Below are 25,292 nucleotides of genomic sequence, written 5' to 3'. Positions count from 1 at the left end.
CGAGTAAAAATTGAGATATCATGATGAAAATTAGGTCATGTGTACCGACGGACGGACAGACAGTCACTCGGATTTCAACTCGTCTCTTCATTCTGATCTTTTATATTTACATAACCCTATATCTATCTCGATTAGTTTTAGGTCATACAAACAACCGTTAGGTGAAAAAACTTATTATACTTTGTAGCAACATAAAAACTGTAATTTGGTACACGGGACCGCAAAAGCAAGGTACTTTTGTGAGCTAAACATTTTTTAAAGTGGACGTGGTCCCGCCTTCTAAAGGGTTAAATGTAGATATCTTCCAAAGTCTTTTTAGCACCTCTTCGTAAACTGTAAAAATGGGTAAAATCAGATATTAACCACGCCCACTACCCTTAACCTACTAAAAGTGCGTTAATTCCTTAATAAATGCGCCACAAGGGCTTTATGGAGTAGATATAAATATTGAATAAGGGGCGTGTCACCGCCACCCTATAGGTGAAATTATATGTGTCAGGTTACCCAAATATTCCTATCATACACTCGGGGAAAATAGGTGAAATCGGATGACAACCACGTCTACTTCCATATAACAAACTTTTAAATTCCATCTGGTTCTTAAACTTTACATTGTACAAATCAAACCTTAAAAAAGTTATCAGAATAAAACTAATAGTGCCCTCAAAGTATTTCATCTTACGCCCAAAAATTTTCGAAGTCGAACTATAATTTTTCCAGACACAAAAATGGGTAAAATCGGATCAATACATTCCCAAGTCCCCATATATTTCTCAATATGTTAGAAATCATATTGAAATTCAGAAAGAATCTCTTTCTAATAACAGTGAATCCTCTTGGCAAAAATGGATGTAATCAGGTCAGTACTTCCCTAGTCTCAATATACCTAATATACGGATTTTCAAACATCCGCTTGCCTTTATACCTTATATATTGATCAGTGTGAATACAAATTAGAGAGAGATCCTATTTCTGGTAATACTAAACTGGATAAAATCGGGTCAAAATATTCCCAATCCTCCATATACCTTATATAAGAATTATATATATTTCAAACTTCCGGTTGGCTTGAATATATTAGTCAATGTGTGAGATAACTTAGCAAAATTTAGTGAAAGTAGTTGAGGTGCGATATCGGTCCACGAATTATCCCAACTTTCATACAAGTATAGTACAAATAATGATTGACATTATGATTTCACACCGGCTGTAAACATGCAAGTCCAAACCTTCATAATACCGCCCGCATGGTTGCTTTTTAAGGCTCAGTATTTGGTGTCTAGTATAGGACATATCGTCCAAACCAAATACATATGTGCAATTTTAACTGTCCATTTAAGGACACCTTGAGTAAAAATTTACATATCTTTATTAAACTAGGTGCACATGTTCCTTGGTATTGCAGATGGCTAATTGGACCATTGTTACGCCCTGTAAAAACGATAATTACATTATGTACAGAGGTTCACTGTAAGGTGGAGCATCTGTAGTATATAAATTTTAGAAAAATGGACGTGACCTCACTTTTTAATAGCTTGAATGTATATTGTTCACAAACTGCTAAAACTATGTTAATCAAACTTGCTGAAAACATTTTCCACTAGCTCTTCCTCATTCAATATGAAAGTAGGTGAAATAACTACACCCACCTTCCATATAAAGGTTATGTTTAAATCTGTTAAATATATACATCAATTTGTGAATTATATTTTTAATCTATGTACTAGTACAGTTATTTTCCACTCCGCTTGACTTTATACCGTTTCTTTTGGTAATATATTCGATATTAAAAAAAAATTAAGTGGTTATGTTTTCTTGACCACACCGTTGTTTAGCCTTACCTCCTATTGAAATCAAGGTTTAGTCTCAACATCTCTATTATTACCATTTCTGACACTTCGACGTTTGTCCCGGTTACCGGTAACTCTTCCTTCATGCACCCAATATATTAAATTTCGCTTACTACTTTCGAATGCATCGGTATCAGTGCAAGATATCTCAATAAAATTAAGCTTTTTCAATTAGCATTATATCATCCGGTAATGATATGGATATGTACTAAACCTAAAATAGTTTTTGGTGTTCGTTAGGTTGATTTTAATATATCAGGCTATTAGTTAGTCCACGACCTACATTATAAGTTAATATGGTACAAAATATAATTTTAGCCCATTAACAAGTTAGTCGAATAGGGAATAAATTCATACACAAAAGTTTTTGATATATAGTTGGATCAACATCCCTGGCTTTGATCCTTGCAAATTATGATAGTATTATATGTTTATGAAGGGTTTCTTAACAGCCACTCGACCATTAAACTTTTGGGCCCGAAGCACCCGTGGCCAAGTTTCTGCACAGCGTGAATGTTGGATAACCTTGGATTCGTTTTCATATATCGCTGATCACTCGTGTTGAAAATTATATTTTGTGATTTTCAGCCATGTCTTCGTGAAGAAATCACTTAATTATATCTTGTTATGCTAATTATATGATTGTGATTTACTGGGAAAATTGATGTTAATAAAAAATTAGAAATACCGGTATAAAACTCCATCGCTAGGGCGGGTGTGTGTCTATGAGATCAATTTTTGACATACGGTTTCTATTCCCCTCTGGCGAACCAACCAAGTTTTTTTAAAAATAGTAATTTTACGTAATCTCTTCTCTGAATAAACGCCTACTAAACTAGTTTCACATTTGAAAAATATGTGTCGTAGCTCCTGTGGAAAAACTTTGGGGAATCTATATTCAGAATTAAGTGGAAAGTCAAAATGGGCAGATTTCGGAATAAAGTCCATATGTTTATAACTGATCCCTAGTCTCTTATATATTTTTTTTTAAACTTCCTTTTTTTAATTTATAGTGCTACAAACCCGCGATATAATTGTCTACTTTATTACGTTAAAGAGCACACCTAGTGTAACAAAAATCATGGGCAGATTTCGAAATAAAATCCATATGTATATCTGATCCCTAGTCTCTTTTATTTTTTTAAAGATATCTTCGTTTTTTTTTTATTATACTCTCGCAACCTGTTGCTACAGAGTATAATAGTTTTGTTCACCTAACGGTTGTTTGTATCACCTAAAACTAATCGAGTTAGATATAGGGTTATATATATATAAATGATCAGGATGAAGAGACGAGTTGAAATCCGGGTGACTGTCTGTCCGTCCGTCCGTCCGTCCGTGCAAGCTCTAACTTGAGTAAAAATTGAGATATCTTTATGAAACTTGGTAGACATGTTTCTTGGTACCGTGAGACGGTTGGTATTGCAGATGGGAGGACCACTGCCACGCTCAGGTAACAATGATTATATCGGGGTAAAACTTGTCTAAATTGAAAAATTGTCTAAATCGAACCAAAACTGTTCAAACCCCTAAGTACTAAATATGTGGACCCCAGTGCCTATAGTTGACCTTCTACCGAAAATATCAGTCAATCCACAAAGAAATCTCAAACGAGTATACCATTTGACTTTGCGAGAGTATAAAATGTTCGGTTACATCCGAACTTAGCCCTTCCTTACTTGTTTTATTATAACATTTTAAATTAATATTTCAAGTGTTTATTTTTTTAGTTATAGCCTTCTGAAGTGAAGTCGCTTATCTCAATCAGTTTATTTTAAATGCGTTTTTCTTAAAAATACATTTTTCAAATTAGCTACAATTGTAACTCGAAGACAAGTAATCCGACCAAAAACCTTCCAATTTGTCGATTGTAAGAAAATGTTTTTTCGTTTTGAACTCAAACTTTTGTTCTACCAATTCGTTAGATCCGAATATATTTTTTATTGTGTAATTGAAAGTGTTCACATGACCTATGATGGGTAATCCCGCCATTCAAATTCATTATAACACCTACCACGTATCGCACCACTAAGTACACACTGTACGACCCACGAACTGCATCCATAACACATCATCCAACACCCACGCACATTCACCACCCAGCAGATCTTAAAAGGATCACCTGATCGGAAAACGGTCCTTTTTTTTTACGAAATCCGCGCGGCCAGGACGATTGATAACCGTTCGTGACAACATAGTTGGTCGCCCAGGAAGACATCAAGTGAACAAAAAATTAAAATTAGTGACATAAAAAGTAATAAATATATAGTTTAACAAAAACAGGTGAATTCTAAATTATGCAAAATACAAGTTTGTGAAATAAAATTAATTTCCAAAAACAGCCTGTTCTATGAATTTATAGTTCCTTTAGAGCTTTAGGTTGGAAGTGAGTGTACAGAAAGTATCAACTATTTGTCTATTGTCTCTATGGTAGTTAGTTTATTGCTGAAGTTCCATTTGAAAATTTAGTATTCGCAGTTGCAGTTACAGAGGCCATTAAATATTCTTATGTATTTACACAAATCAATTCTTACAATATATATGTATATAACACAACTCTGATTTCTTATTAACTTTTTTACAGGTAAAAATTCTAACGAACACCGTTCTAGCTCTCGGTTTGAAAAACCATTTGATTACATTGAATATCTGCGTAATAAAGAACACAACGAAAACAAAATATATCAGTGTCTTGAAAGCTTGCGGGTAGCTCTCACAAGCAATCCTATTTCATGGATTAAAGAGTTTGGAGAAGATGGCATAAATGAAATAATTTTGTTATTGAGACGTTGTTTAAAAGAACGTGGATTTGACCGAATTGAATTGGAGTGCATTCGTTGCCTGAAAGCTGTAATGAATAATACATGGGGTTTGAATTTAGTATTAACACCTGAGCTTCACACAGTAGTATTATTATTAGCACATTATTTGAATCCCCTTAAACCACAAACAATGTGTGAAGCTGTAAAATTACTGGCATCATTTTGTCTTGTTCCTGAACGTAACGGATATGATAAGGTTCTTCGAGCAATAACTACTGCCGCGTCCAACAAATATAAAACAAGTGAACGGTTCAGACCTATAGTTGATGCATTATTTATGGAAGGAAAATGTGACCCAAAAAGAGATTTAGCTTGCCATAGTCTTATTTTCATTAATACGTTAACGAACACGCCCAGTGATTTAAACTTTCGTTTACATTTACGATGTGAAATAATGAGAATGGGACTTTATGATAGATTTGATTTGTTTAAGGGCATTGTTTCTAAAAGTAATAATGATGCTTTGAAGCAACATTTTAAAATTTTTAATGAAATAAGAGAAGATGATTTTGAAGAATTCACCCAAAGGTTTGAAAATGTAAGTTTTAACATGGACGATATGGCAGACTGTTTTGAAGTACTTAAAAATCTTGTAACAGATACCAGTTCGGAACCATACTTTTTATCAATACTTCAACATTTACTTTACATAAGGGATGATTTCTATTTTCGACCAGCATATTATCAATTGATTGAAGAATGTATACAACAAATAGTATTACATAAAGGCTATTGCGACCCAAATTTTGATAACCGTACTTTTAATATTGATACATCATTAATATTAGATGATATCGTTGAAAAAGTAAAGGCTAAAGAAATACGACGATTCGAGGAATTTGAAAAAAAAATAGAAGACTTGGAAATAGCGAAACAAGAAGCTGAAGCTAAAGTGGCACATTTAGAAGAACAGATAAAATTTAGAACGACTAAAAAGACTACAAAATCCAATGACACTGTAGTACAGGTAAGTCGGCATCATTTATGACTACCTAAACTGGTACTCATTAAAACATCAACATAGAAACCTTTGTAATATATATATTACTAATTCAATTAAATTTATTTATAACTAGTATCTACTTGCTTCCCACTTTTAATGTCGTCGATTCTTTAGGGCGTACTATGACAGTTTTGGTACTTCGACCCTTGAGTTAATGCATGTCAGAGTTGCTTTAAAAAAGCCTGCATGTAATTTATTCTGTTTTACCTTGGATATTGATACTATTTAGATAAGACAAAATAATGATTTTCAAAACATACCTATATATGCATTTGTTCATTGCAAACGAACATTTAAAAGAAACTGTCAGCAGACATGTGTCACAGATAGTAATCCTACTTCTTTCATTCTGATTTGCTTATAATGCAATCTGGGCACTCGTAGGCTAACATACATAGTATGTAACATACGCTATCCTATTTAGTATTTAATTGCCCAATGTCACACTCACAAAATATAAAGCTGTATAACTCAATTCCCATTTAAGCTGCAAAACAGTAATTTGATCAGTAAAATTTTCATGTATACTTTAAAAAGTTTTGGATGAGCGGGCGTAACCGCCTTATCTTACTTATCTCGCAAACTACCAAAACTATATCAACTAAGCTTGGTGAAATTAATTAGCTTTTGAGATTCCGTTTAAAAAGTGCTTGAAATCAAACAATAACCTCGGGTAGTTGACTCGAACTACAGCCACGACTATTTTCCTCGGACTGTTTTATTTCACAATAATTAAATTAGGCGAAAACTACGATATCGAAACAATAAAATACCAATGCCGATATTAACACAAATAGTTCCCCTGACATTTGACATGTCGATTTTATCTCTATGAAATCAAGTGCGCATGTTTCTTGTAATTTGATGCTTTGATGAAACACGGAAGCTACCTTATTGGTTTTAGTTACAAATTTTTGGTAACATATAACTCTTTTAAAAACTTAACTTTAATTAAATTAGTGTTACAAATGTTATGCATTTAAGTATATAATGTACTTTTCATTGATGTAAACTAATTATAAAGCTTCTAAATTTGCAAATATTTTTCGGGTTAGGCTTGTCGCAAAGGTCTATTCATACATAACAGTTTACTATATTGTAGAGCATTATTAAATTTTTTTGATCTTGCCCCTAAACTTGATTTAGAACCTCACATTAACGGGACAGTATGCTAGGCAAAAGTGTTCTGACATTCCTTATCCTTGATTTCCCGATAATTGGTTAAGACATTGGTGAGTACGCAACCCAATGTATTGAATATGCTTAGAATCCGTTAAATAAATTTCAACCTTCTATTTTTACAAAGTTCACATTGGAATTTTCAATATGATCGATTCTTTTAGACGACTAGTATAGCTGCAACTTATTTTCGGTTGGGAATGCACTTAAACCTTCCTTACTTTTTTATACACTCGCAACACGTTGCTACAGACTATAATAAATAAGTTAAATAATATAAAGTTAAATTAAGGTTAACTATCCGTTCGTCCGTACAAGAGATAACTTGAGTAAAAGTTGAAATATCGTGAGAAAACTTGGTACTTGGTGTTCTTTGGCACCCATGGGATATGGTATTGCATATAGGCGGAATCGAACCATTGTAACAGCCACAAAATGTCGTTAATCGAAAACCTATAACGTGCTATAACTATCCATATTAAGACACAAAACTGTAATTTGGTACAAGGAATTTCAGTAGTAAAGGCCAGATGTGAGCTTAAAATTTTCAAAAAGTGAGCAGTCCTGCCTCTTTTTAGGTTTAATATTCATATCTCAGAAGAAACCATGCCCACCTCCCATATGACGGTTATGCTGTAAACTGCTTGAAGTGCGATAACTCGTAAATACGTCAGAAGCAACATATTTTACAGCTAAAATGGCTTCGAACGAATCGATGTTAAAATCAAACCATGGGCATGGCAAAAGATTTTAGAACTTCCGGGTGACTTTATACGGTATATACCGGTCAATACGTTAGATATCTCAAATAAATTAAGAGAGCGTCCTCTCTAATAACCGTATTATTCTGGCTAAAATAGATAAAATCGAGTCAATAATAACCTGGCCCGCTTATACCTGGTATACGTATTTCAGAATTCCGGTTGAATTTATAGCGTATATGTCAGGCAATAAGTCAGATGTGTTAACAAAATTACTAGAGCGTACATATAATATTACATATACTACCGCTTAATTCCGAAAATGTGTGTGTGATATTTTTATGAAATTAACTAAATTTCTTACAAACAATGTGGTTTAGTATTGCCTATACCTTGGACTAAAACTCATATCCTTAATATAATGACTTCCGAACATTGCGTTGACTTCCTCATGTACCCAATATATAATATTAAATTAAGCTCCTTTGGTTGGGCTTAAGGCACATATATATATTATATTGAATCTTTATTTAGGTTGATTTTAAAATAAATACTTCGGGTACAAAGCAAAATGTAGTAATGAACCTAAGTTTGTCTACGACTCATAATATATACAAGGTGCGTTCCAAAGTAAACAGGACTTAAAAAAAAAGACAGAACAAATGGTTTTATCGGCAAAATCAATTAATTTTATTCAAAATAGTCTCCTGCTTTAATACAGCTTTTTGCACGGTCCAAAAGCATGTCGAACGAGTGTTTTAGCTCGTTGCCCGGTATGGCCGCAAGTATGCCCAAGCCTTTTGAATGGCCTCCACGTCTGCATAACGCTTTCTTTTCATCAGCAAATGCATTTTTCCGAAAGGTAAAAGTCGCACGGTGCCATATCAGGTGAATACGGGGAGTGGTTGATTGTTAAAGTGTGATTTTTGATCAAATAATCGGTCACAAGCGTCGATCGATGAGACGGCGCATTATCGTGCAACAAACGCCAACTTCCATCTTCGCGATATGCGGGCCGAACACGTCAAATTCGGGGCACCAAACGCTTCAAAACTCCAAGGTAGAATACCACATTAACGTTTTGGCCGGGTAGAACAAATTCTTTGGGGACAATACCCTTGGAATCATAAAACAAATCAGCATTGTCTTCACTTTTGACTTCTCCAGGCGCGATGTTTTGGGTTTCGGCTCATTTCTCATTTATGTCCTCACGACCACTTTGAAAACGTTGAAACCACTCGTGAATACGGCTACGGGATAGGCAATCAGCGCCATAAACTTGTTTCATCAATTGAAACGTTTCGGTAAAAGTTTTACCAATTTTAAAACAAAATTTAATGTTGGCTCTTCGTTCGAAGCTCATTTTTGCACCGATGACAAAAACATACTGACACTTAAAACGCAATAACTTCACTTTCAATAGATGAAATGTCATGAAATTTACTGAAAGTCAATAAAGGATAGCAGATTCTAACGCACTAGTCGACATATAGATGGCGCCACTAGAGTTTACTTTTTTACTATTTACTTTGTAACGCACCTTGTATACATAAGTTAATAGGACATCAAAATTTATTGTAATACATTCGGTTTCTTTAAACAATGCTTACTTAATTCTCACGCAACATTTTTAAATATAGAGTTTTCCAACACCTGAAAGTATTTTCTCACCTTAGACCTCCCTATTTTCTTACCACAATTATTTTTGCTAAAGTCTAATTTAAATTAATGAGTGTTTTATACCTACAAGTATACTGATATCCCTTCCAAAATAATAAATCATTATATTTCCTCGTAGTTTTGCTGTTGATATATTTATTCTGTTCTTTGCAAAATAGATGAAGACATTTCTTTTATGTGAATTTATAATTGACGTTAGCTTAAATTAATACATATATTATTTAATTTACTTATGTAATTTTAATCGTATCTATAAATATTATTTACCTTTGTAAACAGCTAAAAACTTTACAAACTGATTGTAATAAACCGAGAACTTCGACAATAATACCCACACCACCGCCACCACCACCTCTTCCACCATCGTTCACAAAAGGTCCACCACCTCCTCCAATGCCGAATTGCCCAGCTCCACCACCTCCTCCAAATATTGGGCCTCCACCTCCACCACCACCAAATTTCGGATTATTATCTGTACCCGGAGCTAAACAGGGCCAACATCCCTCTTTTCTGGTTAATGAACTTCCAAATGGCTTAAAACCGAAGAAGAAATGGGAAGTAGAAAACCCAATGAAACGCATAAATTGGAAAGTTGTATCTCCTCAAATAATGTCGGATAAATCTTTTTGGTTTACTTGCGAAGAAGATCGTTTAGCATCGAAGCAATTTCTTTCTGTACTCTCTGAAAGATTTTCATCAAAACCAGTAAAAAGGTATCAAAATGATGCGGTTGATAAAGCAAACACCCTAGTAAAGAAGAATATAAGCTTACGGGTACTTGATTCTAAATCAGCCCAAAACTTAGCCATATTGCTTGGTGGGCCATTAAAACACTTATCAAACGAGCAAATTAAAATTTGTCTTTTGCGCTGTGATACCGATATATTGTCTTCAAACATACTACAGAATTTAATTCAGTATTTGCCGTCATCAGATCAATTGAAACAACTTCAAGACATAAAAGAAAAAGGAGAACCGCTGTCACCAGTAGAACAATTTGCTGCCACTATTAGCGAAATAAAAAGATTACTGCCGCGTCTTCACCACCTTAATTTTAAATTAACGTACTCTGATGTCATTCAAGATATTAAGCCTGATATTGTAGCTGGAACAGCAGCATGTGAAGAAGTTCGCAACAGTAAGAAATTTGCAAAAGTTTTAGAACTAATTTTATTAATGGGAAACTATTTGAACTCAGGATCAAAAAGTGAAGCAGCCTATGGATTTGACATGTCTTATCTCGCAAAACTTTGTAATACTAAAGATATTGATAACCGACATACTCTTTTACATTATTTAGTAAAAGTAATAGAAAATGAGTTTACCGATATAATGGATTTCTATAACGATTTAGCACATATTGATAAAGCTTCTCGAGTAAATTTAGACTCGATTCAGAGATCTATGCGTCAAATGATTTCGGCTCTAAAGTCGCTAGAGACAGATTTAAAAAATAATAAAGTACCTCAATGCGATGATGATAAGTTTAATGAAATAATGGGTGAATTCTCATATGACTGCCGCCTGCATGTTGATTTACTGGGTAAGTGAATAAACAGCTCGCTATATTAAAATGTGTACTTTTTTTTTAATTTTTAAATCCGTCAGATTCTATCCTTTATCAATTGACAAAAAAAAAACACATGTAGAATGCATATGTCTGCCTCGAATCATACCAAGATGGTAGTGTGGACCCAGACACACTGCCACTGGTATCCAAATAAATACTTGCAAATAGCTCGTATTGTTTGGGGCGCTTATCAACGCATTTTATTGATACGCTGTGTTTTGGAACACCGTGAGGTAAGGCCGTCGCCGGCAGGTACTCACGTAAATCAACAACGAAAGTTGTAGAATGCATATATGTACCATCTGATCCAATTTCAAACTACATTTTCCCTTATTCTAATACAAATCTTTATTAATAATGATTACACAAACCTTCCGTGCCTTCAGCCAATTTTGATTTTTTTTTCGAATTCTTGTTTGCGAATTCTCATTTTTTGAGCACTATTCGCTAGATTGTTGGACAGTTTCGATGTCATATTCATAAACCCGCATTTCGTCACCAGTAATGGTACGTTTGATGAACATAGGCTCCTCAGCTACTTTGTCAAGCATCTTTTTTCAACCTCTACTCGACGTAATTTTTGCAAAAGATTTATGCCGTTTAGTTTTGAGCATTGACACGCCGCATACATCTCGATCCTTAAGAGATGTGGAAATTAACTCTCTGATGACAACACAAAGATTTTCAAGTACTATTTCATCGAAAAAGTTATAATCATTAACAGAGATTGATGGACCACTAACATGAGTCAAGTTTTCAATGATTTCACCGAATGTTTTGTGCCACTCAAATACTTGTGTTCGTGATAAGGTAGATTCCTCGAAATACTTTAACAATATTTTTAACGATTCCTTAGCCTTAATTCCATTGTAAACACAACTCGTTGTCAATTTTTGTTTTGTACGGTAGAAATCGCCAGACAATTTATTTATTCTCCCATGTATATAACATGGGATGTTTTTTTTATTTTGCTTAAAGAAAGTAAACCTACAATTTTGATAAAATGAAAAATTTTAATATACAATTTTCGCGCCATAAAAGGGGTCTTAATGGAATTCCTTTAAAAGGTATACGTAGGTAACAGGTAACTAAACTTGGGAAATAACGGACACCGTAATATACATATACATATTTTATGCTATATATAATTTTAAATATAAACTGTAGGTCCTAAATTGTTTTTTCTTGGCCTGTGTATCTTACAGTTAGATGTTGATGAAATAAAGATCGAAGGACACATTTTCGTTTATTAGCAAAAAATGTTAAACAGAAATGAGTAACAGCTGCCAATGTGTATATTTTATTGTTTAATATAATGCACTACGTCAATTATTCATTAAATTATATTTACTTTTCAACTATAAAATGTTTCGCAAATGTAAAAACTGCTTAGAAAACGGTATCCAGTTTTCCGGGCTGTGAAGCTATGATCTTCAAAATTTCTTCACTTGAAATATCTATATCTGTATGGATATTGAGAAGAGCAAGGCCGTTCAATCAACCACGACGTTTGGGTCGTTATCTTGTTGAAAAAGAAATCGGCTGCTGTCGAGACCCAGTTTTTGCACGCTTGGACGCAAATTTTCCTTCAGAATATTCAGATATATATATTTGTCCATTTTATCTGTAATAAACTTCAAATTACCCACGCCAGTATGTATCAAGTTATTTTCTTGCATCTCTGCATCTCCAATCTGGCATATCAAGATACTCTTTAGAAAATTTTAAACGTTTTTTCTTATTTGCTTTTTTTATATGAATGGTTACGTCGCGCAGTTCGTCCGTAATAACCAGCTTTGTGCAGCACATTCCTCACAGTTTGAGGATTTACATTTTTTTGAAATTCGACGTTTATATTATTCGTGATTTTTACTGCTGAAATACGCGGATTTCGTTTAACTGCAACGATGGCAGTGCGTTCTTCGTAGGGCGTCAAAGCTTTAGGTCTGCCCGACCTGAGTTTTGCTGCTTTTTTAATTCACAGCGTATATGTGGCGTCACAAGATAGATAATGGCACAGCAATCACTCAGTATACAAACCTAATATAAACAAATCCATTGAAATATAAGGAAAGCACCTTCGGCTAAAAATCTTACCGTGGCCACCAACTGCAGTCGTGCCGGTATGCTCCATTTTTCCAAATGTGTAGCCACCATGCTTAGTAACATTTGAAAAGCACTTTTGTTCACTATGTAGTTACAAATCTTTACCGGCGATTTTCAACATATTGCGCTAAAAGTACGATTTTGCAAGTTTCGAAGCATTTTTCGGGTCGTTGTCATGTATGAACTTCCATTTTAGTGGCATGTGCTCCTCCGCATAGGGCAACATTACAGTATTAAGGATGTTGAGACAATCTGTTGAACACATTTTAATATATAATAAATTAATTATAATAAATCGGCCCTACTCCAGCCGCCGAAAAGCATCCCAATAACATAATTGATCCGCCTCCGTATTAAATTGTTTTTCGGTTATATCTGGGGTCAAATTCCATACTTCGGGGTCGTTGTACAAAAGTTTTGCCATCTGATACAAAGCATGTGCCTCTGAGCAAATTCAATTGGCGTTGTCCTGATGGAACACAATTCGGCCTCTGTTGATCAAAGATGGCCTCTTCTGGATGAGTGCTGCCTTCAAGCTGTCCAGTTGTTGGCAGTAGAGGGCCGAATTGAGCGTTTGGCCATAGGGGAGCAGCTCGCAGTAGATGATTCCTTGCCCATCCCACCAAACACACAGCAAAACCTTCCTGGCCATCAATCAGGTCTTGGCCACCATCTGGGCCGCTTCCCCGAGCTTTGACCACGACCGTTTGCGCTCGATGTTGTCATAAGTGACCCATTTTTCAGCGCCAGTCACAATCCGCTTCAAAAACGGGTAGATTTTAGATTTTATTGCGATTCAGCAGCGATTCGCAGATGGAAATTCGGTCTATCATGTTTTTTTGCGTTAGTTCGTGTGGCACCCAAACATCGAGCTTCTTTTTGAATCCAAGGTTATGCAAATGGTTCCAAACGGTTTTCTGGCTTATCTTTTGTTCCACAGAAATTAAATAAGTGCTCACGTGACGGTCTGTTTCCACTATTTCCATGATTTTATCGCAATTTTCGACGACAGGCCTCCCGACGCGTGGTGCATCTTTGACATCGAAATTACCGGAACGGTACTTAGCAAATCACTTTTGTGCTACACGTTCGTTTACAGTATCGGGCCCATAAACGAAATTAATTTTTTCAGTCGCTTTGGCTGCTTTTCGCTTTGATCGAAGAAAAATTGTAAAATAAAGCGAATTTTCTCTTTGTTGGTGGTTTGACGAGCGTTCACAACGAAATGAGTAAATCAATCGAAAAACTGTCAAAGACAATCTTTTAGCGCGATTAAACACGTTTTCAGCGCCGTATAGTATGACATGATGCGACACGTAACACTAGTACTATAGACAATAACGCCATCTCTTAGATAAAAACCGAACGAACTTTTTACTTGACCTAATATAATATTTTTGAATATATTGTGAAACTAAAAACTAAATTTTGACTAAAATGTTAAGTGAAGAGTGCACAAGTTTTTAGAATTGGTATGGTTTGGTATTGTGTTGAAAAATTGGGGACAATGTGCATAAGCATTAACTTTTACTAACATTTATAGGTAGTTTTCATAAGCATAAGTATGCCTTATCGGAAGGCATTTAAGAGTCAAAATGATTTTACATACAGGAAGCCGTTGTTTGGATAATCGAGAAAGAAGGCGTTGATTTTGAATATTATATAGAAGTCAACTCTCCTGACATTGTAAGTGATGAAGAGGAGCTAAAAGATTGAATGATTTGGTATGCTCTACCCTGCCGAATGGTGTGACAAAGTAATTTTGCGAAATAGTTTGGTGACGGGTTCAAAAACGAATAGACAGCTTTGTTAATATAATAAGCGACCAGACCTCCACGGATTTTTTTGAAAAAATTATTGACATCTATGTTTTTACAATGATTTCTGAAAATGGCATTATGTACGCCAAACAAACGAACATACATAATTTGGCCCTAAGCATCGAAGAAGTGAAATGATTTTTGGGAGTTTTGCTTTTTAGTGGTTATCACCAACTTCCTACAGAGCGGGCTTATTGTAGTGTAGATGACGATCTGCGTGTTCCAATGGTTGTAAATGCAATAGGTCGAAATAGCGTTATATGTAATCTAATTCTAGCCAATGGATACTTTTTCACGAATTACTTTTAGTAGTATGAGCCCGTGATTGAATAATTTCTCCGATATCCAGGAAAACAGTTTATAATAGAAAAAAACGGTTAGATGTGAATATCAGAATAGGGCAGCAAAAAGAGCAAATGTATATTGTTATAGTTTTGACGTGTATAGTTGTAAGTCTCTAGTGATGGCTAAAGATCCGCTTGGTGAACGAAGTTCTTACTAGCAAATTACCAAATTATAGCACCAAAGGAGTATATTATAAATTTTGATTATATTTTACCAACGACATTGCGATGCGTAGTTTGCAACTATTAGTGCCGCTGGCGATGTCCTTCTTAAGTATTTGTCCATTAAAAAATTAATAAATGAAAATTAAAACAATTTTCTACCAGCAGATAAAATTGTTAGAATGATCTCATTTTGACTTTTATGTGTATGTATTATTTTTTCTGGTGTTCATCTTAAACGGGTACTCAAATAATAATAAGTGAAGCAATGACAAAACTATCTTTAAACTTTGTTTAATACGAATTTTAGTTTTCTAACGCTATATAAAATAACCTACCAATAGTTTCTTCTGCGTTCCACTCACCTTCTTTAGAAATATATGATTTTGCTTTTGCAATTTTCATATGCATGCGCATGTGCCAATTTGTACATTGGTGCATAATATTTTTGATCTTATACAATTATTTCGTTCATTAACTTTTAAGTTTTTAAACTTCTCGCAAGATTGTAGTTTATGCCCTCTTGTGCATAGTTCGCATGACGTATGTTTTTCTGTTCGGATGTGAACGATTGCGTTTTTTTTAAAACTTTGTTCAATTTGTTTTTGCTACTAGCTTAGGGCTGTTGAAGCTTCTCTTGAGGTCGTTTTGATAGTTTTTGATTTTAATAATTTATGTGTCTACTTTTTTAGCGATTTCGTGCTGGGTAGAAAATCTTTCATTTGTTGCCACGTTGGGCATTTTTTTTTCGAAATGATAGCGATTGCTTCCATAAAAGTAACAATTTTTCTGGTAATGCTGCGGTGCATGTATTTAGCAGAATAGGGTCCCAATTGTTATTAGGAATGTTTTCTGTCGATAGAACCGATAAACAATTTGTTTCTTTTTGAATTTTAGGCAAGTTTATTAGTGTCATTACTTGTTTATCGACCAAATTCAAATTGTCGTCTTTATGTGCAAACTGACGCTATTACGCCTGTTTGACCTTTAGTTTTATATCTGTGGTAATAAAATTTGTTTGCTTGCGATAATTTTGGATGGTTAATATAGACGGCTGTAAACATGTCCCGAGGGACGGCCGTTCTTCATGACCTCCATAAAATGTTTCTGTGTTACATGCGACCTTCAAACCTAAACTAGCGTTTTGAAATTTTAGTAGTGGCAGCTCTACTCTGGGATGTGGAGTAGGTGGAATTGAATTTATTAGCTTTAGTTGAGTATGTACGTATTTATGCGCTTTGTACATAAGTATGCACAAATTGTTTCTGCTTTAATGTTTGTGTGCAATCTTGCTTGTTTGCTGCAAGGGGTATATTGTTATATTATATATATTTCTGTTTGACTATAAAAATATAAATTTTACTAAGTACTGCTGGAACTCCGCGACTTTTTAGAACCCGCTGCACTAATATCAACATAGACGTAGTCCTCAAATGATGCTTCGATATTTGCTACTTTTTTTAAATGAAGACTGTAAAGCACCCAAATGCGATATTGAAAAAAGGTCCTCTTCCGCCCAATGCTCAGATGGATTCTGCATGGCATCTTTTGAAAATATCGCCTTTCTAAAACAGTTGGCAATTGTTTCTAGTTTAACATAGACATTCCATACAGTGTTTAAATTTTGAATGTATGTTTATGACCATAACAGAATTTTTCTCATTCAGTTAAGTCAATATATTCGTTAAAATTCGTTTTCTGTAATGTTGTTTCGTGTTATACTTGTAGATAATGCATTGGTCCATTGGTTGTAGTGAAGTCATGTTGAGAGAGAAATATGTGAGATGAATGTGCATATCTAGGATGCGCAGTGCAGTTATCTTATTTAACAATAACTTTTTTTAGGTGAAATGCTGCTTCGATGCGTGTTTGAAAAATCCACTATATGGAGACAAAAACACCAAAAGTAGAACGAAAAAGCTGTGTCTTTGAAATTAATACATTAAAAGGAGAGCTTCATTAATTGAATTGAAGTTCGACTGTATATGTATAAATGTGCACGTATGTGTAGTTTACGCAATTAGTGAGAACAATTTTTTTGTTTCGTTTTTTAATTAATTTAATTTAGTGAATTCATATTCACTTCACCTCCGTGTAATTTTGAATATGCAAATTTTAGGGTAAACTATTTGGAAATTATAAAAAATTTTAATAATTTAAAAATACCTAGTGTAGGATATGAAGCAATAGGCAAAATTTTTTGACGAATGATATGCATATGTATGTATATATATGCATGTACTTATTTTTTTTTATCTCTTCTTATCTTTTCTTTTATAACGGGTGTTTTTTTCGAGGTATAGAACTTTAAGTTGGCATTACTGTTCAAGATGGCGACCGTTTTAACAGCTGTCAAGTGATTTATTCTCAGTTTGGTTTGGCAATTCATCATGAATAGACTCACGCTTGAACAACGCTGGCAAATAAAGCAATTTTATTTCGAAAATAATTCGTTCTGTGCGCAATACGTATCGCGCACTACGTTCATTTCATCGTCGACGCACTTCTGGTTGAATGGCTACGTCAACAAGCAAAACTGCCGCATTTGGAGTGAAGCTAATCCTCATGTGTATGTCTACACACCGTCACATCCAGAAAAACTGACTGTTTGGTGCGTTTTGTGGGCTGGTGGAATCATTGGTCCGTACTTCTTCAAAAACGATGATGGCCAGAACGTTACAGTCAATGGTGATCGGTATAGAGCCATGATTACTAACTTTTTCATTCCTGAATTGAACAACCATGATGTACAGGAGCTGTGGTTCCAACAAGACGGCGCAACATATCATACAGCTCGTACCACAATCGATTTATTGAAAGACACGTTTGGTGACCGCCTAATTTCACGTTTTGGACCTGTGAATTGGCCTCCAAGATCTTGTGGTTTAACACCGCTAACAGACTACTTTCTGTGGGGTTATGTAAAGTCATTGGTCTTTGCGCATAAGCCACAAACGCTTAACCATTTGGAAAACAATATTCGCCGTGTTTTTGCCGATATACGGCCACAAATGTTAGAAAAAGTGATTGAAAATTGGACGTCCAGATTGGACGCCAGCCGTGGCGGTCATATGCCAGAAATCATATTTAAAATGTAATGCCACAAGATTATATTTTGGGTAAATAAAATTCATGTCAATCGAATAATCCATCGGCGTTTCATTATAATTTAAAGTTCAATACCTCTAAAAAAAAAACACCCTTTATTTTGTATTTGTTATTTTGTCTTTGCTTACTTATTTTATGCAATACTGCTACTGCTTTATTATGCTTAAGGGGTATTGCTGGAAAATATTAGTAAGTAAATACTTTTTTTTTGTTTTTAGGTTTGTTACATTAGTGTGTTTTGAGAACACAATGGTAAGCTTATACATAGGCAATAAATTAATACTCTTTTATTTGCATATGTATTTAATGGTTGCGTTTATAAAAAAGTTTTTATTAATTTATTTTACATTAAAAACTCTAATCCCAAATAAATTGATCGCTGCTGGTGCTGCTGCTGACACGACTAGTCCACTCGGAGTTCTTGAGAAAAAGGGAAAAATTGAAGGAAAATTGATGATTTTGACGTTAGATGCCATCTTTCTACTATTCCGTTCGCCTGCGGGTGATACGATGTTGTCTTTAGATGCGTTATACTGAGCGAGCTTGTCAGCTCTGTGAATAGGGTGGACGTGAATTGACGACCTGGATCTGATGTAATGACGGCTGTTGCTCCAAATCTTGCAATCCAATTAACGAATTAAGCTTTTGCGATGGTTGGTGTTGTCATGTTGGGTATGAGAATAGCCTCTGGCCGTTCTGGCGAAGGAATTTGAGCTCTTGATCAACTTGCTCCAAATCTTGCAATCCAATTAACGAATTAAGCATTTGCGATGGTTGGTGCTGTCATGTCGGGTATGAGAATAGCCTCTGGCCGTTCTGGCGTTGTTCTGGCGAAGGAATTTGAGCTCTTGATCAACTTGCTGGTCTTTGGCAAGTTTGTTGTAATTTATGCTTGTTGCGTGAATTTGTGCTATTCTTGAAAGCTTTCCCCTCTACGTGGCGAATATCTGTAGTTATTTGAGTAATGTAATCAAGCTGGCGCGCTTGACAACTCGAGCATTTTTCAGAATTCTTTTGAAAGGCATAGGTAAGTGGTTTATGATCGCTATATATGTGACAGGTTCGTCCTTCGGCGTCGACCCATAGTGACATCTCAGTGTCTATTGAGGGATGTGCCGAAAGAGAAGCATCTGCAAGCTGGGTTTTACATTTTTCGTACTCTGCTGGTTTAATATCGGTCTATTGGAGCTGAGAGCGATCGTTCTGTTTGTTTCCACGGCACAGTGGGGTTTGCGTTTCGATGGCGTCTGTAGAAGTTAATTGTGTCTGAGAATCGCTTGAGGCCATTGACGGTAGTTGGTTTTTCACGATCTATTATATCTTGTACGTGTTGCTTTAGTGGTCTTTTTCACTCTGCTGAGACAGTATGACCTAAAAAGATGATTTTCGTTTTTCCGAAAACAGACAGACTTGGTAGAGTTGATTCTTAAATTGCGCTTCTGTAGACATGTACCGTCTGCTTTCTTTACCATGTGAAGAGGGCTACCCCGACTGCTGCTCGATGGGCGGCAAATGCACAGTTTTATTTGAGCTTCGAATTATGCTTCTGGAGAAAGTCGTCTTGGTTGTGTTGATAAGGGCGGACCGCGAGTTTGGATGTGATGGACTACCTTGGACATAGCTGGGCCTCCGAGTTGCGCTAACCGTGTTATGCTACCAAACTCTTTAAGTAAGCTCGTATATTCGCGGGACGTGTCAAATGTTTTTACTGATAATGCTTCTCTACTCACAAGTTTTCCTATCGACGCTACTGATGTTAAGTTGTCGACTAACCGTTTTCTTTTTAAGTCGACCAGTAACCCATAGTGGCTTATAAAGTCGGCTCCTATAATTCCGCACGTAACGTCAGCGATTTAAAATTCCAAAGGAATTCGCGTCTAAGGCCTAAATCGATTTAAAGAAGGACTTCGTCGTATACGGTGATCGGTGTACCGTTCGCTGCGTATAACTTTGCCGTTGAGGACTTCATATAGTTTTGGACGATTTTAGGAACTATGGAGGCGTCTGCCCCGGTGTCTATCAAAAAGTTATGTTTGGAGAGCCCATCAAAAATTTTCAGGCGATGTGTGACTGCAGGACGTAAGTTACAGATGTGCGTTGCAGTCTTCGATGAGGATAGTCATTTGCTTTCCTCCCAGTTGCCGAACATATGGTGATACCAACATAACTCGTTCGTGTGCGTGGACTCCCTTTGATGCAGTTGAAGAGTTGGCTTGGCTTTAAGTCACTCAAAGGAATATCCGAAAGAACACGTTGTACGCGACATTGTTGGCTGTCGGCAAAATGTGCTATTAGTTGGATTTATTGTAATCGTAGGTACATATGTACCTATACATCTTTGTTTTATTTATTCGTTTGTGCTTTATTGTTAAAAATATATTATTACAAATATATATATATTTTATTACAAATATATATATATTTTATTACAAATATATATATATTTTATTACAAATATATATATATTTTATTACAAATATATGTATATATATTTTATATACACACAAATACAATCGAAAAAAACTGCATACTCAAAAAAATATGCCGTTAAATGCAAATAAGTTTTTTGCACATATAACTATTTTACTAGGGTATTTCCGCATCATGTTTTCAATTACTTTTAACATATTTTCATAATTAGATATAACAAAATTTTTTATTAATTTGTTTTTTAGGAAAAATGCAAGTTCAAATGGAAAAGTTGTACAAGGATTTGGGAGAATACTTTTCATTTGACCATAATAAATATTCAATGGAAGAGTTTTTTACCGATATCAAAGCATTTAAGGATGCCTTTATACAAGCACAACAAGAGAATGTTCACCAAAGAGAAGAAGAAAATAAAAAACGGAGACTACAAGATGCTCGAGAACGGCTGCTTCGTGAGCAATTAGAACGGCAACAACTTAAATTAGCACTTGTTGACATGGATTCTACGCAAACCCAGGAGGGAGTAATGGACAGTTTATTAGAAGCCTTGCAAACCGGAACTGCTTTCGGAAATCGAAACCAAAGACAAAGGCGACCGCGACCTTCAGGCGCTGAACGACGAGCCCAACTTAGTAGAAGCCGATCAAGAACACGCGTTGGTACAAGTGCTTTTGTGGCTTGTGAAAGCTTTGCAAACGATAACTTTTTACATAAAAAACATCAGATTTAGTAAGACTTTTCTTCTTTATACGAAATTTAGTATTGTTTAATTAATAAACTTATGTTGGCAAACTAACTTGTTATTATATAAGAAAATAATTTAGATCCTATTTATGCCTACCATTATTTTCACAATATTAACTGTTAAAAAAGCCTTAAATACCTGAAATTTTTGCGGCAGTGGCAACGGTTTGATAATGCATCTTAATGAAAAAATTGAATTTACAGTAATGGAACAATAGACAATAAATTGGTAATAATATGCCACTTTTAGGTCTTGTGGTCAAATGCGCTTAACTATTATAACATCTCCAAAATTGTGCTTATTTCCATACCAATTCAATACTTATAATATGATTTAATCTTAATAAATTCAAAAGAATAATTTCTTCTCCAAAAAAAAGTAATGAAACACATAGGTGTTTATGTTAGAGAACATGCGCAAGTCTGTTTGAACAGCTGGTATAGTTTGTTTGCTTAAATTTCATTTGGTATTGCTAAATATATATAACATTTTTTTCGACAATATAAAATATTTAAAATTATTATAGCTCAACTCTGTTTATCAAACATTGTGTGACGTTAACTTTGAAACAATTATTTTTAACAAGGATAACGAAATATTTTAGTTAACAGTTGCTAGTTTTGTTAAAAAAAAACTTAAAATAAACGAATATTACTAGCAAACTGTGCATAATCCAGAACACAAAACGTTATTGAGGGTTTCTTTGCCGAATCATTGTTCATAATATACAGTGCTTACTCATCGAATTATGACCGATAGCTGAATTTAGAAATTACGACTTTGATTATTCATATAAGAAAAACTAATGAAGTTAGAATAATAAATGAGGTATCATTTTATCAGTTGGAACATTTGGCACAAAACTTAGAAGAAACTTCTTGGTTTATCAAATATTTCGTCTGTCCGCCTTTAGATTTCAGAACTACCTATATTCGTTGGGGCATACTTTACATTTTAGGTATGCCCAGCAGTATTCCATGGGATTAAGATCAGTAGAATTGCCAGGCCATGCCATCACTGGTAAATTTAAGGTGCTGAGGTTTGTCCATGCTTGCTTTCAATGTACGGCAAGGAGCACCATCTACATTAAGATATACCTCTCTGGAATATTCCAAGGAATCAATATAAGGAGATAAAACATTTGGCAGCTAGTTTATATATGGGGTAGAGCGCATTGTTCCTTCAACAAATTAAATTGTACCAGGATCTTCTGACGTAATGCAGCTCCAAATCATTAATGATGGTGAATGTTTAATGCAAAGAACGACACATTAATATGAATATCGTTCACCTTGTCTCCTACAAACGAATTTTCTTGATTCGGTAACTGTTTCGAAACGACATGTGTCACTGAAGATAACCTAACCAATGAAATCAAATAGAAAAAACCATACAGCCTAGAAAGCTAGGCGATAGAAGTGAAACTTCATGGATCTCGATGGGCACTTGAAATATAAAAAAACTCACCCTAGCCAGCAAGTTATGCATGTGATAGAATATTTCTCCGATAGCAGAAGACACTATTCATTATTCTGGAATTTTTAAGGGTGTTAGGTTAATGGAAAAAAGTAGTTGATGTTTTCGCCTCCATTTATAAAAAATCTATTCTTTCACTTCCATACTTTCATGTTCAGAAAAGATTCAATTGGTTTGTGGTATGAAAAATATGAATTAAAAACTCGTGATTGTAACTTTTTTAAATAATATTTATTTTATTATTATTTAATTGCATCTATTGTCGTGCCTGATCTGTTTGTTTAGTCTTTGGGATTATCATTAATTTTTAAATTAAATTTACTTTCTAAAAATTGTACAAGTGGGTTGAGCTTCCTCCAAGGCAAAATTGACATTAAAATCGCTGCTTAAAATCATTGGCATAGTGTGCAAATCTGCTCCTAATTTTGCTGCACGAGAGGGAGTATATGCCAATAATGCTCTATGTATGAATTTTATTATATTGTTAATTCTCTGGTTCGCAGTGATGTAGAGAACAATCATTGTCACACTCTGTCCGCTTTCTATAACTCATTCGGCCGGACAAATGTCTCCAACTGCAGCAGCATTGACAGCCAACCAGTTAATTTGTTGTAAATTCGGCACATCCACAGTTTCTTCATGGTTTATCCATGTGTCTGATAATAATAAATTATTCGCTCGTTGGACTACTGTATCCGTCAAGTCTACTGTGTGAGCCCGTAAACTTTGGCAGTTTAGGGAGAATAATGAGAGAACTAACATTAACATTATTCTTAGCATTAATATTATCCCTAACATTAACTTTAATATTGCTCCGAATCTGTCGCGTTTTCGTTTCTTTCCCATGTCTCCTTCCGTCCGACTGCCCCACTAAGCGCGCCATCCCCTCCCTTTTTCTGTCGCTTTTTCGTTTCAATCGATACTGGAATTACAGCCCAACGAACACAAAGAAGTTTCACTTCAAAAATTAGTTTGACAAATATGTTATATTTTATTATTAAACTAAATTTTTAAGAAGTACCTTTCTCCAGTAGGAGCTCCTGAATTCCTTTTCAACTGGGCCCAATAAAATCACTTCTGACGCATTGTTAATGTAAACTTTGGCTTCTTTTCTGGCCGCCTTTAAATTAGCTCATTTTTATACAATCGTGGACTTAGTGTACTTAATGATACCGTAATGCCAGAGTCAGTTATGAATATCGTTTTACGAACTTCATTGCAGTTCTCCCTGTTAGTTTTACAAACTATAGGCAAGTTTTCGTTGTTTATGACTAATTTTACAATATTCACTAAAAATGCTTTCGACGCATGAAGTTTTCCAGCTATTTGAGAATAACTATAATAATTTTCCTACACAAAATCCTCTTTTCAGCCACTTTTCTAGCGTTAAATAATTTTTTTTACGCATACCCTTTTAAAAACAATACAGTTTTTTCTAATGCAAAATTAATTTCTGATAACATTTTTTACTTACCTCTTCTTTACTTGCTTTAACACGTAATTTGTCTTTACTGACTGCTGCTATTTCACTGTAAACGAAAAGGCTCACACAGGTCATTTAAAAATAACGCTACTCTTTTGGTTGCCATAGATTATATATATTGTAACGTATTTTCTCGATAAATCGTCTTTCTTGTAACTCACTATTGAGTGATCCTACTCTGGATTGTTAAATAAAAGTCCCAATTTAATAGCCATACACTTATCTTTATTTCTATTTCCAATAACTTAACGCTTTGCTACTCATTATCTGAATTCAATACTTCCTACTTATCAGGGGTGTTGTAGAATCCGATAGTTGTCGGAATCAGAATGGAAACCGATAAAAAAAATGTAGTAGGTGCCAGGTGTAGTAAGTGGAATTCAGATATTATTGGTTTGACGTTGGAAACAGTAATTGTATCGGTTTCGGGTGTCACGGAAACCAATTTCATCGGTTTTGTTATTAGAAACAAAGCAAGAGGATAGTCGCTGACAGATTTTAACTTATATTAATATTACGATTTAATTTATCTTTATTTTTATAGGGGAAACATAAGAATAAAACACAAAATGTCATAATTATTGAGTTTATTGAAAAAATTCAGATATTTTAAAAGGATTTACAAAACGTAATAAACGTAATTTACCTCCAAAATGCGTCTTTATTTAGTCGATAATGTGATATACATAAGTAATGTAAGTATGTGCATACATATACAAGCATACCAGTTAATGCAAGCCAAATTTCACATGCGTTTCACCTGGTGCATCAAGTGGATTACTGTGATCTCTTAATAACTTCCTTTTAATTTTT

The 25,292-nt window shown here is 34.7% G+C and overlaps 1 protein-coding gene across 6 annotated transcripts in view; it reads left to right on the top strand.

Annotated features, from left to right (window-relative positions):
• Positions 1-21,907, top strand: part of dia (diaphanous related formin 1) — an 81,179-nt gene extending 59,272 nt beyond the window's left edge. For all 6 annotated transcript variants that reach the window (XM_070106566.1, XM_036356714.2, XM_070106567.1 and 3 more), the window contains exons 3-5: positions 4,435-5,639; positions 9,515-10,778; positions 21,021-21,907. In XM_070106566.1, the coding sequence (XP_069962667.1) occupies positions 4,435-5,639; positions 9,515-10,778; positions 21,021-21,505 (2,954 nt within the window). In that variant the 3' untranslated portion in view covers positions 21,506-21,907. The remainder of the gene's footprint in view (positions 1-4,434; positions 5,640-9,514; positions 10,779-21,020) is intronic.
• Positions 21,908-25,292: the final 3,385 nt, after the last annotated feature.

This window comes from Bactrocera oleae, chromosome 3, assembly GCF_042242935.1.
Source record: "Bactrocera oleae isolate idBacOlea1 chromosome 3, idBacOlea1, whole genome shotgun sequence".
In the NCBI taxonomy this organism is placed as follows: domain Eukaryota; kingdom Metazoa; phylum Arthropoda; class Insecta; order Diptera; family Tephritidae; genus Bactrocera; species Bactrocera oleae.
This window is presented reverse-complemented; position numbering and strand designations above follow the sequence as displayed.